Raw genomic sequence first — 13,484 nt, 5'->3', positions numbered from 1 at the left:
GGTTAGCACTGCTGCCTCACAGCACCAGGGTCCCAGGTTTGATTCCAGCCTCGGGTGACAGTCTATGTGGAGTTTGCACATTATCTCTGTGTCTGCATGGGTTTTCTCCGGGTGCTCCGGTTTCCTCCCACAATCCAAAGATATGCAGGTAGGAGAATTGGCCATCCTAAATTGCCCATAGTGTTAGGTGCATGGGAAATAGATCTGGGTGGGTTACTCTTCGGAGGGTCGGTATGGACTGGTTGGGCCGAAGGGCCTGTTTCCACACTATAGGTAATGTAATGTAATATATGTAAACATACCACCATCAGAGTTCAATGAGACTGTAGCCCCATGATTCACTGGGACTATGGTGTGATTAGGAATAGGAGTAAAAATATTCCAAGCAAATTTCTGCTCTTAAGAATATTTCCAATAGAATATATACTAGAATGGGCTTGAGGGGCTGAATAGTATACTCCTCTCTCTATGAAGGCTGGATGAAAGCAGAATAAGGCTAGGCTGAGGCACCTATCAGTTAACTTTTTGTTTGCTCTCAGTGGTTGCATGGAAGGGTATATGGCAAGGTAGAGGGACATGGCTGGTGTTTCATTCAATCTGCGCTCCAATTAGGGTCTGAGAAGATGGGAAATTGGGGAAAACACTTACGGTTAAGTGTTACCATATCAAGCAGTGCAACTCACCACAGCCATGTCATTTTTGAGCTTTTCCAAAGCAATTTCACACTTTTGGAGAGTTGCCAAAGAACATCTGTGAAAATGAATCAAATGAGTCCTTTAGTATCACCAACAGAAGGAATCAGTCTTTTAATACACAAACACAGAAAAAGCTTCAAGGTGCATGGTGGCCACTCAACCCATTGTGTCCACGGCGGATGAAAAAGAGCTTTCCCATTTAATCCCACCTTCCAGAATATGGTCAGTAACGCTACAGGTTGCAACACCTCAAGTACTCTTTTTTTTTTAAGGTTACGAAGGCTTCTGTCTCCACCACACTTTAATACAGCAAGATCCATACCCACTGTACACCACATACACATTCCCCTCCAGTCCTCCCACAAATCATTTTTGATGTATGCCTCATCACTGATCTCTGTTAATGAAAATAGTTCCTTCCTATCCATTCAATATAGGCCCCTCAATTTTATACACCTCAATGAAATCTTCCCTCAGCCCTCTCTGCTCCACATTCTCAGCCTATCCAATTTTTCCTCATCACTAAAATTGTCCAATCTTGGCCTCTATACCTTTTTAGTAGTGTTGCCCCATATATTTATCACAGCCACCATATGGTGAATTGTTCACTTTCCAAACCATATAATATGCAGTTGTCCTATAGTTGCAGAAGTGGTGATGAGTATGAGTATGCCACTTGCTAAACTGCTATTTGACATCAATTCCTAATTGGACAAGATAGAATTAGCCATATTGCTCTTAGACAGGTGTCATGCCTCAATCAGACCATGACTATGTTTGTCAAAGAGTAAATTCTCTGTTCCTGTTGCTGCTCACCTGGGTCAGTGTATCAACATCCAAATACATTCAGCTTTAATCTTATTGATCTGTTGAAATAACCAATTGAAAAGAGTTGGAGTAACAGAGGTTGGAGCAGTGGCTCTAGAGGTGCAGTTGTGGTGTCTCTATCTCAGAACCAGGAGAGCCAGATTGAGTTCCAACTGCTCCAGAGCTGTTTACTAACATCTCTGAACAAGTTGATTGAAAATATGTAAAAGAGCTTAGTGGTGGCTAGCCATCAGCCAAAGGTTCCATTAAACATTTGTACACTGAGGGGTGACCTTATAGAGGTTTACAAAATTATGAGGGGTATGGATAGGATAAACAGACAAAATCTTTTCCCTGCGGTCAGGGAGTCCAGAACTGGAGGGCATTTGTTTAGGGTGAGAGGAGAAAGATATAAAAGAGACCTAAGGGGCAACATTTTCACACAGAGGGTGCTGTGTGTATGGAATGAGCTGCCAGAGGAAGTGGTGGAGGCTAGTACAATTGCAGCATTTAAGAGGCATTTGGATTGGTATATGAATAGGAAGGGTTTGGAGGGATATGGGCCGGGTGCTGGCAGGTGGGACTAGATTGGGTTGGGACATCTGGTCGACATGGATGGGTTGGACCGAAGGGTCTGTTTCCATGCTGTACACTCCAAGACTCTAAGTCAGAGTGCAAAGGAGACAGTTAGTGTTCGGTCAGTAAACTAGTAATCCTGAGACCCAGACAGTCGACAATAACCCATGGAATGGAGAATAGACAACAGAGACGGTCTCAATATAAAACACACCATCTCTGCATATCAGTACAATTCATGCCATACCGCTTGTTAGGGTCAGTGAGGATGTCCAGGAGGCTCTTCATCTTACTTAGATCTTTCTTTCTGTCTGTAACATACAGGTTGGTCAAAATATTAGATCATCTCTGACCAGAAGATGCATCAGCATTTGCATTAATGATAACTATATAACATGAAGGTGGGAATTAATACCACCAAATACAGCAAGAGACTGAACAAAGCTACCTGAGCGAATGAAGCAACATACAAGTCAGCGTCACAAATTTTCCAACGATCCAGTGGTACTCTGACAAACATGCAAAGCTTAAAATTGTATAACAAGCTGATGATTGCAGCAAGGCAGTAATTGGGAGTGCTATGGGCTCTTCGTACCATCGCCACTCCTTCATGTCTGCAATTCTCTCCATAAAAGCCCAGCTTTGCTATTTCCTTTCCATCTTTTTAATTCCTCATTTGTCATTCTTTACTGGTACTCAGTGTCTGTGCTCTCCTGGGAACGTATAGGACCTTTTTTTCAAGTAAAATGTGCTACATAATGGCAAATGGTTGTTGCTACTCCGCTGCACTGAGAGAGCAGATAGTGACAGAGCAACTCAAAAAAAGATTGCTGGTAGTCGTCCAACCCGATCCTCAGGCTAGTTGATTTTATTTATTCATTCACGGAATGCACGTGTCGCAGTGTGGGTCAGCATGTATTTCCCAACCCTAGTTTCCTGGTGAGCTGTCTTCTTGAACTGCTGTAGCCATGGGTGTAGGTGTACCCATGGCACTGTTAGAGGGGGAATTTGATCCAGCAACACTAAAGGAACAGCGATATATTTCTAAGTAAAATGGTGAGTGGCTTGTAGGGGAACCTTCAAGGTGGTGGTGCCCCTGTGTATCTAATGTCCTTGTCCTTCTAGGTCATAAAGGATCTGAGTTTGTAAGATGGTATTGGAGGAGTCTTGGCAAGTTACTGCAGTGCATCTTGCAGATAGTACATACTGCTGCTGCGGAGTGTTTATCATGAAGGGAGAGGATTTTGAAGATGTTGGATGGATTACCAATCAGCAGGCTGCTTTGTTCTGCATTATGTCAAGTTTTCTTGAGTGTTTTGGGGGCAGCATTCATCCAGGCAAGTGGAGACTGTTCCATCACACTCCTGATTTACGCATTATAGATGGAAGAGGGGCTCTTGGGAAATCAGAGGTGAGTTACTCCCTGCAGTATGCTGAGCCTTTGACCTGCTCTTGCAGCCACTGTGTTTATATGTTTGATCAAGTTTAGCTTCTGGTCAATGATAACCTCCTGGATGATAATAGTGGAACATTTAGAGATATTAATGCCATTGAACATCCAAGGATGATGAACAGATTCTCTCTTGCTGGCGATGGTCATTGTCTAACACGTGTGTGGCATGATGTTCCTTGCCACCCCAAATTTGGATGCGGTCCAGGTTGCTGCATTTAGACACAGACCGCTTTGGCATCCGAGGAGTTGTGAATGATGCTGAACATTATGCATTCGTCAGGGAACATGCCACTTCTGAGGTCATGCGTTATTTGAGTCAATGCACTTAAAGCAAAGTGGAGATGGGAATTAACAGTAACACACTGCTCCATCTGCACACAGTGGCAACATGAAATAGGCCTACCTTATGTACAGAATGAACCTGATTCAGCCCAATTCAGCTGTTTTGCTGCCCTCTCTCTCGTAAGGAAACAGGAATACTTAAGATGGATCTCTGGATGCTTGCTGGTTGTGGTGATGGAAAATCAAGAATTCATGGGATGCAGCGAGTCCTTCACCAACAGGGTTGATTGTAAGCTGCCCTCCAAAGTGTCCTACAAACACTTAATGAACCATCAACAGGTCAAGAACGCAACCCACCACCATCTTTCCAGGGTAACTAAGGAGGGGCTTTGGAACAGGAGTAGGCTATTCAGATTGACTTAGCTGTCCACACATTTAGATCATGGCTTATCACCTCTTCAATACCACTGTTGTGCACTACTTCTATATTCCCCGGTATCGTAAGTATCCAGAACTTAATCAATTTTTGTCCTAAAGCTTGCTCAACGATTGAACATGTCTCTGAGAAACAGAATTCTAAAGAATCTCCACTATCTGAACTTCTCATTTCCATCTTAAATGGCCAACTTCCTCTTTCTGAGAATCTCACTCCTGGTTTAAGGTTCACCTGTCAGGGGAAACATCTGATCTGTAGCCAACCTGCAGTCCCCTCTCATTCTTCGGCGTACTTTCCTCAATCTCTGCTCCTCCATTCTGCCTTCCCAGTGATTAATCTGGTGAACCTATTTTGCACTCCCTCTATGGCAAGTATATCCTTTATTAGATTAGGAGATAGAACTGTACGCCAGGTGAGGTTTGACCAAGGTTCTAAACAACTGCAGCAAAACATCTTTACTTCATGTTCAAATTTCCTTTTAAGTAGCCAACAGACTACTTGCCTTTCTAATTGCTTACTACATTGTCATACCCATTTGTCGTCCATTTGTTTGCTGCACCACTATGCGAACTTATAGTGACTCAACAACAATGATACTAAGCTAGGGAGAATGCTGAATTGTACGGATGATGCTGAATGATTTCAGAGGGACATTGGCAAGTTGACCAAATAGGCAGACACCTGACAAATGAATTTGAAAGCAGAGAAATGTGAAATAATCCATTTTGGAAGAAGAAACTCGGACAGATAATAAAGGCTCAATGGTACAACTTTGAGGCAAGTACAACAGCAGAGGAACCTAGGGCTCAATAGACGATTCTCTGAAGGCAAGCTGAAACAGCTGTTAAGGCGGCTTATGGAATCCTTGGGTTTATAAATAGAGGCAAAGAGAATCATTTATTCTCTTTGCCTCTATTTAAACCCTCTGGAAATATTGTGTTCAGATTTGGTGAGGAAGGATGTTAAAGTACTGGACAAAGTTCAAAGGAGGCTTACTAGAATGATACAAGAAATGAGGGATTTTAGATTCAAGGAAAGATTATAGAAATTAGGCTTATTCTTCTTGGAACAGATAAGATTAAGAGGTGATGTTGCTTAGTTGTTCAAAATTATGAACAATTTTTGACAGGGTAAAGAAGGATATTCTGTTTCCACTAGTTGATATGTCAGCAATTTCAAGATTGTTAGCAAAACAGCTAGGAGTGAGATGAGGAGAAATTCAGAGAGTTGTTTAGGATTTGGAATATGCTGCCTGCGAGAGTGGTAGAGGTGGATTCCACTGGAAGTTTCAAACGATAACTGGACATATATTCGAAAGTGGTGGAGTTAGAAGGGTATGGAAATACGGCTAGAGGGTGGACTAGCTGGGAGCTCTTTCAGGAGCCAGTGCAGACATGATGGGTCGAATGTTCTTCTTCTGTACTGTAAACCTCTACAATTCTATGACACTCAGGTATCGTTAAACACCCATATTTCCCATTCTCTCACCATTTAAGAAGTATTCTGATGTTTTTGTTACCAATGTAAATAACTTCACTCTCATTCACATTTACTCCACCTGCCATGTTCTAATCTATTCACTTAGCCTGTCCAAGATCTTTTGAGGCCTCTTTGCATCCTCCTCACAATTAACATTCATACTCTGTTTGATGTCATCAGCAAATTTGGAAATATTACAATTGGCTCCTACATCAACATCATTTATATAGATTATGAACAGTTCAGATCTAGTACTGACCCCACTGGTAATTGCTTGTTATCTGAAGATGTGTTTATTCCTACTTTCAGTCTACTAACCAATTCACAATCCAATCAAGACTAGCAGATTTCCCAGCCCAAACCCATGCACTCATTTACTAACCTCGTGTGGGACCTCAACAAAAGTTTTCTGAAAATCCAAATACGCCACACCTACAGGTTCTCCTCTTTCTACATTACAAGTAACATCCTTAAACAAACTCTAAAAAGTTGGCCAAAGGTGATATTTATTCCATGAATCCAGGTTGATTCTGCCCAACATTACCACTATTTTCTACAAGTCATTATGTTGTTTTTAATTGATTCTAACATTCTTCCTCTTCTTCATTTCTTAAACACACGGGGATTACATTCGCTGCTTTCCAGTTTCCAGAAACTTTTCCAGGAGCTATAGAATTTTAAGAGATAATCTCTCGCCATCTTGTTCAACACTCGGGGACGTAGCTCACCTGGTCCAGGGAATCTACCAACCTTAATCCAGTTGACTTTTAAAGTACTACTTGTTTATCGAAATAAATTTCTCTTCATTGCTCAGTTTCACAAATCCCTTGGTCATCTTGTATTTCTGGGAGATTTTTGATACCTTCTTCCATGAACATGTGCGAAATAACTAGTTAGTTTCTCCACTTGCTGTTCACTATAAATTTTTCAGTCCATTTGTCCAAGCTAAACTTTTCACACACCTAAAGAAGCTTTTATGTTTCTTGCTAGCTTGCATTCATACTATTTTCCCTTTTCTTTATGAGTTTCTTAGTCCTGTTCAGATTTACCACTTTCTTTGATCTGAAGCAATTTTTAACATTTTTCATTGGCCATGGTTGATTGAGGATTCACTTTGAGTGTTTGTGCCTTAGAGGAAAGTATCATCTGTTGTGGACAATGTAATATTTCATTATCAACTATTAACTCTACCATTGTATTTTCTCAAACTGTCTCAGCCCATTTGCCCCTTATTTTTTTCAGTTTCCTTTGTTCAGATGTAAGATCTCAGTTTCAGAATGAATTACTTTGTTTTCAAATTTAATGTATAGTTCTGTTATATTATGATCAAGGTGTAATGAGCCCTTTCTCATTACACAACATTAAATCCAAAATAACCTGATTCCTATTGGTTCCTCAATGTGCTGCTCCATCTCTCTCACACATAAGAAATTATATTACAGAATGAATGCTAATTTGGTTTACCAAGTATATACGTAAATTGAAGTTGGCCATTATTAATCTATTCTGAAAATGTGTTGCTGGAAAAGCGCAGCAGGCCAGGCAGCATCCAAGGAACAGGAGAATCGACGTTTCGGGCATAAGCCCTTCTTCAGGTTTCCTGAAGAAGGGCTTATGCCCGAAACGTCGATTCTCCTGCTCCTTGGATGCTGCCTGACCTGCTGCGCTTTTCCAGCAACACATTTTCAGCTCTGATCTCCAGCATCTGCAGTCCTCACTTTCTCCTCGAACATTATTAATCTATTAGCCACATTATCTGCAACTCTAATTTCCGGACTGATAGTGTACCTTCACAATCTTCCTGTAGTATGCACCCAGAACTAGTCACAATACTAGCTTTTTTTTTAATGTGGCTTAACACAACTTTCTTGCTTTTATATTCTATGCACCTATTGATAATGTTTAAGATACAATTTGCTTCATTACATGCTCTCAATCTATCCACAACTGAGTGAATTATGCACATGTACACCCTTGTCCCTCTGCTAGAATTTCACCCTTAATTTCACGGTAATATTGTCTCTGAGAAAATTAATCACTTTACACTTAAAGAATGGATAAACGATTAGGAGAGCAGACCCTGATTCCATTCTCCTGATGATGGCCCAACAACACTGAAGCCAACTAGTTCCAGAAATATCGTGGCTCAGATTAGCTAACACAGCAGAGGCTGAGGTTGGAAGCTAGCCCCCTCTGGATCTTTTATACATTTATCTGGCTGGAAAATATTTCAGGAAAAAAACTCCAATCTACTTATCAAAGCAAAGCTTTGTAAATGATAGCATGTTGGGGAGAAAACTGGCTGCAAATTCAGGCAAATCCTCTAACATTCAGGAAGATGTTCTTTAAACCACCGACTTAGGGTGAATTATCTGAGCAAGCCCAATGTTCAGGTTGCTCCAGATCTCCAGCTTGCATTCTGAGCTTAATTATCAACGAAGTACACTTTATATATTGTAAAGGCTGGACTTTGTGTCACAAAGCCATCTCTGTTGGGAGGTATACTGTTAGGTCTACAATGGCTGCTTACAGTGGGTCCAACATGGGGGGTCTTAATTTAGGTGTAACACATACCAGAAAGATGTCGAGGAGTTGGAATACATTTTCCTTTTAATTTTGCTTGTAAAAGAAAGGACTGTGACATAGCTTTTGGAACTCAAAGTTGATTTTGAACAATTTGCAAGATTCACTATATACAGCTCAGTGAGTCAGCAAGGTATTTAATTGATTGAAAAAGAAGACACTGAAGGCATACTTGGAGACAATTAGGGAATTGAAACTTAACAAAAAGTACCAGTGTAATTATGAACAAAGGTTGCACATTTGGCTTAAAGTGAATAAAACAGGAGATGACAATAAAGAAAATGTTTCCCTCATCGAAATAGGACCAGGCGCCTTTGATGTAGTGACTAACAAGTGTTACCCCAGAGACTGCAGTATTCTATGCTGAAACTACAGAGATTCTCAACTGATAATACAGCATGATTAAGAATAAAGTTGCAAAGAGCTGCATTCAAAGGAAGTAGTTGTCAAGGGAGACAGTAGCAGATTATGTTCTCCAGTTAATGAAACTTATTTGCTACTGTGGGCATAGCACAAACTTAGAACTCAATTTTGTTATACATCTATAGAAGGCTGAAGAAATAATAAGATTCAGGCCTAACTTTTGAGAAAAGGCAATAAGCCAACGTGGAAGAGTTATTGCAATGAGGCCAAGGCTATAGAAATGGAAAAATGAGAATAGTTTTCCTCAGCAGGCAAGGGAGATCCACAGGATTTCAGTGAGATCCAGACAACAAGAGACAAGAAATGATCCACTCGATCCATGGCCAGACACTAGAAAAGACTAGGAACAAATATATATGGATTTCTTTGAGGTGAAAAGGAAACAGCAACTTGCTTTGGTCAACAGCTACAGCAAGTAAATAAATGTTGAGAGTCTACGCCCAATACCAAAGTGTCAAAACTATTGAAGTTTTGAGAAGCTGTTTAACAATTTATGCATTGCTAGAGGTGCTGTTGTCAGATATTGGCCCACAGTTAATGTCAGAAGAGTCTGAAATATTTCAGAGCACAACCGGAATTAACCATATTGTAATATCACCATTGCACTCAGCATTGAGAGGTGCTGCAGAAAGAATTATGTGGATAGAAGAGAAAAAAAATAAAATATTTACAAGGGTTTTTAGATTAGATTCCCTACATCTAATCTAAAAAACCTTCTAAATTTTTCTAAAAATTCTTTTTCTCTTCTATCCACATAAATCTTTCTGCCAAACTTCTCAATGCACATAATTCTGTCTCATGGATAAACATGGAAATGAGTACCAAGCTTATCATCTTGTAAATACTTTTTAAAAATTTACAAGGTGATAAGCTTGGTAGTCTTTCCATGTTTATCAATGAGATAGATTAAAAGAATCCTCTATTCTCCTACAGAATAATCATAGTGTACAGCAGGTTGCTCACTTACAGGTTAATGTGTAAACATCCTCCCAAGACAAGGTTTAATTTATTTAAGTCTAACGTCAACAGTAAAGTAAAAACAAGACAATCTAAAAATAAGTCATGATGCACTAGGCATGAAATGTTCAGTGCTTGTCAAAAGATCATGGTAAAAGCTGAGAAAGGAAAGTATGTGATTGGAGTTGCTGTAGACAGAGTAGATACAAACACGTATCTAATGAAGAATGGAGAGAGTCATTGTCATGTAGATTATTTACTTGAAAGAGGAAGTGTGACAAAGGGAAAGGAAGATAAAATTCCAATATTCCAAATTCCTCCAAAAGTCCGAAGTGAAAGTAAATAAAGAGAATCACAAAGAAAATGAAAGTTCACAGAATTTAGGCATTCACCAGTAACAAGACAATGGTTTTCATTGATGCGAATTGGTGTCATAACTCCAGCCATTAAGGAAAGTTGTTCATTAAAGAAAGTGCTCAGATTTAATACAGTCAGAGATGCTGAGACAGCAGAATCAAGCCATAGGAAATAGGAGACACCCTCACTGAAAGAGAAAGGTGGCACAGTGGTTTCACTGAAAGTATGCAAAAAGGAATAATGAACAAATTATTTTTATTATTTTTGTGAAATACTTTCAGATATTAAATAAACCTTTTTATTGACATTTAAATTACTCATGTAATTTTAATACATGCATGTTTCTGTTGTGAATCCAGTACAAAGAAAGTTTCAACCCAACCTCCTAAAATGTTAAGGTATCGTAGAATAGATGTACCTACATCAGTCTATATTTTAAAGCAGACTTTGTTTTAATGAGTGGAGAGAAATTAATATTGTTAAAACCTGTCATACTGCCCACTCTGTTGGGATGATGTAAAAGACAAATTATGCTTACTGAGAGACCACCTGGCGAGACGTTTGTCAGCGCAGTATTCAATAAATATGAGGTCACCTCACAAGTGTTAAGAAACTCACCTTCATTTTTGTCTATTTTGTTGATCATCCGCCTCAAAGGGTCAATGTACTTTGATAGCTGCTTCAATTTGTCCAGGTACTGCTGTTCCTCAGTCTGTGTCCGACCAGCTGGACTTGGAACTGAGCCTGGGTTCACTGTAACAACAAAAGGAGGATGCTTAGTTTAGACTTCAGGGTCCTAATAAAGCAGTGCAGGATTTTATTCTCTATACCCTGTAATGTTTTAGACACACAAATGTTTAAGATAGAGCAAGACTCTAAAGCTTACACAACTGTTAGCCTGCCAGCAATCTGATCTGGTAGCGAGTGCCACCACGTAGTATTTAATCAGCACAGAGATAATGAAAAGTTGGTATCTACTCTGGTACATAGTCATTGGGATTTGTTATATGCTCTGGTGCGGAGTCATTGAGAGCTGGCATTTGCTCCATGACAGGGGCACCAAGAGCTGGTATTTGCTCCAGTAATGGGGCACAGAAAGTTCGCATCAAATCCTGTGCACGATAACTGAGAGCTGGTATCTGATCCGGTATTGGGATACACAGAGCTGGTATCAGCTCTAGTGCAGCAGCACTGAGAGCTGGTATTACTCCAGTACTGGACACCGAGAGCTAGTATCTATTGCAGTACTGAGGCACCAAGAGTTGGTATCTGCTCCAGTACTGGAGCACCAAGAGCTGGTATCTGCGTCAGTACTGGGGGACTGAGAGCTGATATCTTCTCCAATACCGGGGGACTGACAGCTTGTATCTGCTCCAGTACAGGATCACCGAGAGCCAGTATCTGCTCCTGTACATGATAACCAAGAGCTAGTATCTGCTGAAGTACAGGATCAGCAAGTGTTAGCGATACCCGTGAGCTGGTATCTGCTCGTGTACATGATTACCGAGAGCTGGTATCTGCTCCAGTACTGGGGCACCGTGAGCTGGTATCTGCTCCAGTACTGGGGCACCGTGAGCTGGTATCTGCTCCAGTACTGGGGCACCGTGAGCTGGTATCTGCTCCAGTACTGGGGCACCGTGAGCTAGTATGTGCTCCAGTACTGGGGCACCGTGAGCTAGTATGTGCTCCAGTACTGGGGCACCGTGAGCTGATATCTGCTCCAGTACTGGGGCACCGTGAGCTGGCATCTGCTCCAGTACTGGGGCACCGAGAGCTGATATCTGCTCCAGTACTAGGGCACCGTGAGCTGGTATCTGCTCCAGTACTGGGGCACCGTGAGCTGATATCTGCTCATGTCCCGGGGCACCGTGAGCTGGTATCTGCTCCAGTACTGGGGCACCGTGAGCTTGTATCTGCTCCAGTACTGGGGCACCGTGAGCTGGTATCTGCTCCAGTACTGGGGCACCGAGAGCTGGTATCTGCTCCAGTACTGGGGCACCGTGAGCTGGTATCTGCTCCAGTACTGGGGCACCGTGAGCTGGTATCTGCTCCAGTACTGGGGCACCGTGAGCTGGTATCTGCTCCAGTACTGGGGCACCGTGAGCTGGTATCTGCTCCAGTACTGGGGCACCGAGAGCTGGTATCTGCTCCAGTACTGGGGCACCGTGAGCTGGTATCTGCTCCAGTACTGGGGCACCGTGAGCTGGTATCTGCTCCAGTACTGGGTCACCGTGAGCTGGTATCTGCTCCAGTACTGGGGCACCGTGAGCTGGTATCTGCTCATGTACCGGGGCACCGTGAGCTGGTATCTGCTCCAGTACTGGGGCACCGTGAGCTGGTATCTGCTCCAGTACTGGGGCACCGTGAGCTGGTATCTGCTCCAGTACTGGGGCACCGTGAGCTGGTATCTGCTCCAGTACTGTGGCACCGTGAGCTGGTATCTGCTCCAGTACTGGGGCACCGAGAGCTGGTATCTGCTCCAGTACTGGGGCACCGTGAGCTGGTATCTGCTCCAGTACTGGGGCACTGTGAGCTGGTATCTGCTCCAGTACTGGGTCACCGTGAGCTGGTATCTGCTCCAGTACTGGGTCACCGTGAGCTGGTATCTGCTCCAGTACTGGGGCACCGTGAGCTGGTATCTGCTCCAGTACTGGGGCACCGTGAGCTGGTATCTGCTGCAGTACTGGGGCACTGAGAGCTGATATCTGCTCCAGTACTGGGGCACCGAGAGCTGATATCTGCTCCAGTACTGGGGCACCGTGAGCTGGTATCTGCTCCAGTACTGGGGCACCGTGAGCTGGTATCTGCTGCAGTACTGGGGCACTGAGAGCTGATATCTGCTCCAGTACTGGGGCACCGAGAGCTGGTGTCTGCTCCAGTACACGATAACCAAGAGCTGGTATCTGCTCCAGTACACGATAACCAAGAGCTGGTATCTGCTCAAGTACAGGATCACCGAGTGTTGACATCTGCTCCTGTTCATGATAACCGTGAGCTGGTATCTGCTCGTGCGCATGATTACTGAGAGCTGGCATCTGCTCCAGTACTGGGGCACCGACAGCTGGTATTTGCTACAGTACTGGGGTATCAAGAGCTGGTATCTGCTAGAGTATGGGAGAAGCAAGAGTCATAGACATATACAGCATGGAAACAGACCCTTCGGTCCAACTCGTCCATGCCGATCAGATATCCCAACTCAATCTAGTCCCACCTGCCAGCACCCGGCCCATATCCCTACAAACCCATCCTATTCATATACCCATCCAAATGCCTTTTAAATGTTGCAAATGTATCAGTCTCCACCACTTCCTCTGGCAGCTCATTCCATATACGGACCACCCGGTGTGGAAAAAGTTGCCCCTTAGGTCTCTTTTATATCTTTCTCCTCTCACCCTAAACCCTCTAGTTCTGGACTCCCTGACCCCAGGGAAAAGAC

The 13,484-nt window shown here is 42.6% G+C and overlaps 1 protein-coding gene across 4 annotated transcripts in view; it reads right to left on the bottom strand.

The window, feature by feature from the left end:
* med15 (mediator complex subunit 15) overlaps positions 1-13,484 on the bottom strand; it is a 168,562-nt gene that overhangs the window by 12,047 nt on the left and 143,031 nt on the right. For all 4 annotated transcript variants that reach the window (XM_088000269.1, XM_088000271.1, XM_088000270.1 and 1 more), the window contains 3 exons: positions 10,667-10,801; positions 2,326-2,389; positions 684-750 (listed from right to left, as the gene is read on the bottom strand). In XM_088000269.1, coding sequence (XP_087856395.1) covers positions 684-750; positions 2,326-2,389; positions 10,667-10,801 — 266 coding nt within the window. The remainder of the gene's footprint in view (positions 1-683; positions 751-2,325; positions 2,390-10,666; positions 10,802-13,484) is intronic.

This window comes from Chiloscyllium plagiosum, unplaced genomic scaffold (assembly GCF_037043375.1).
Source record: "Chiloscyllium plagiosum isolate Xiang-an unplaced genomic scaffold, Cpla_swu_hap1 HiC_scaffold_24, whole genome shotgun sequence".
NCBI lineage: Eukaryota > Metazoa > Chordata > Chondrichthyes > Orectolobiformes > Hemiscylliidae > Chiloscyllium > Chiloscyllium plagiosum.
The sequence above is the reverse complement of the archived record's forward strand: the minus strand, read 5'-3'. Positions and strand labels throughout refer to the sequence as shown.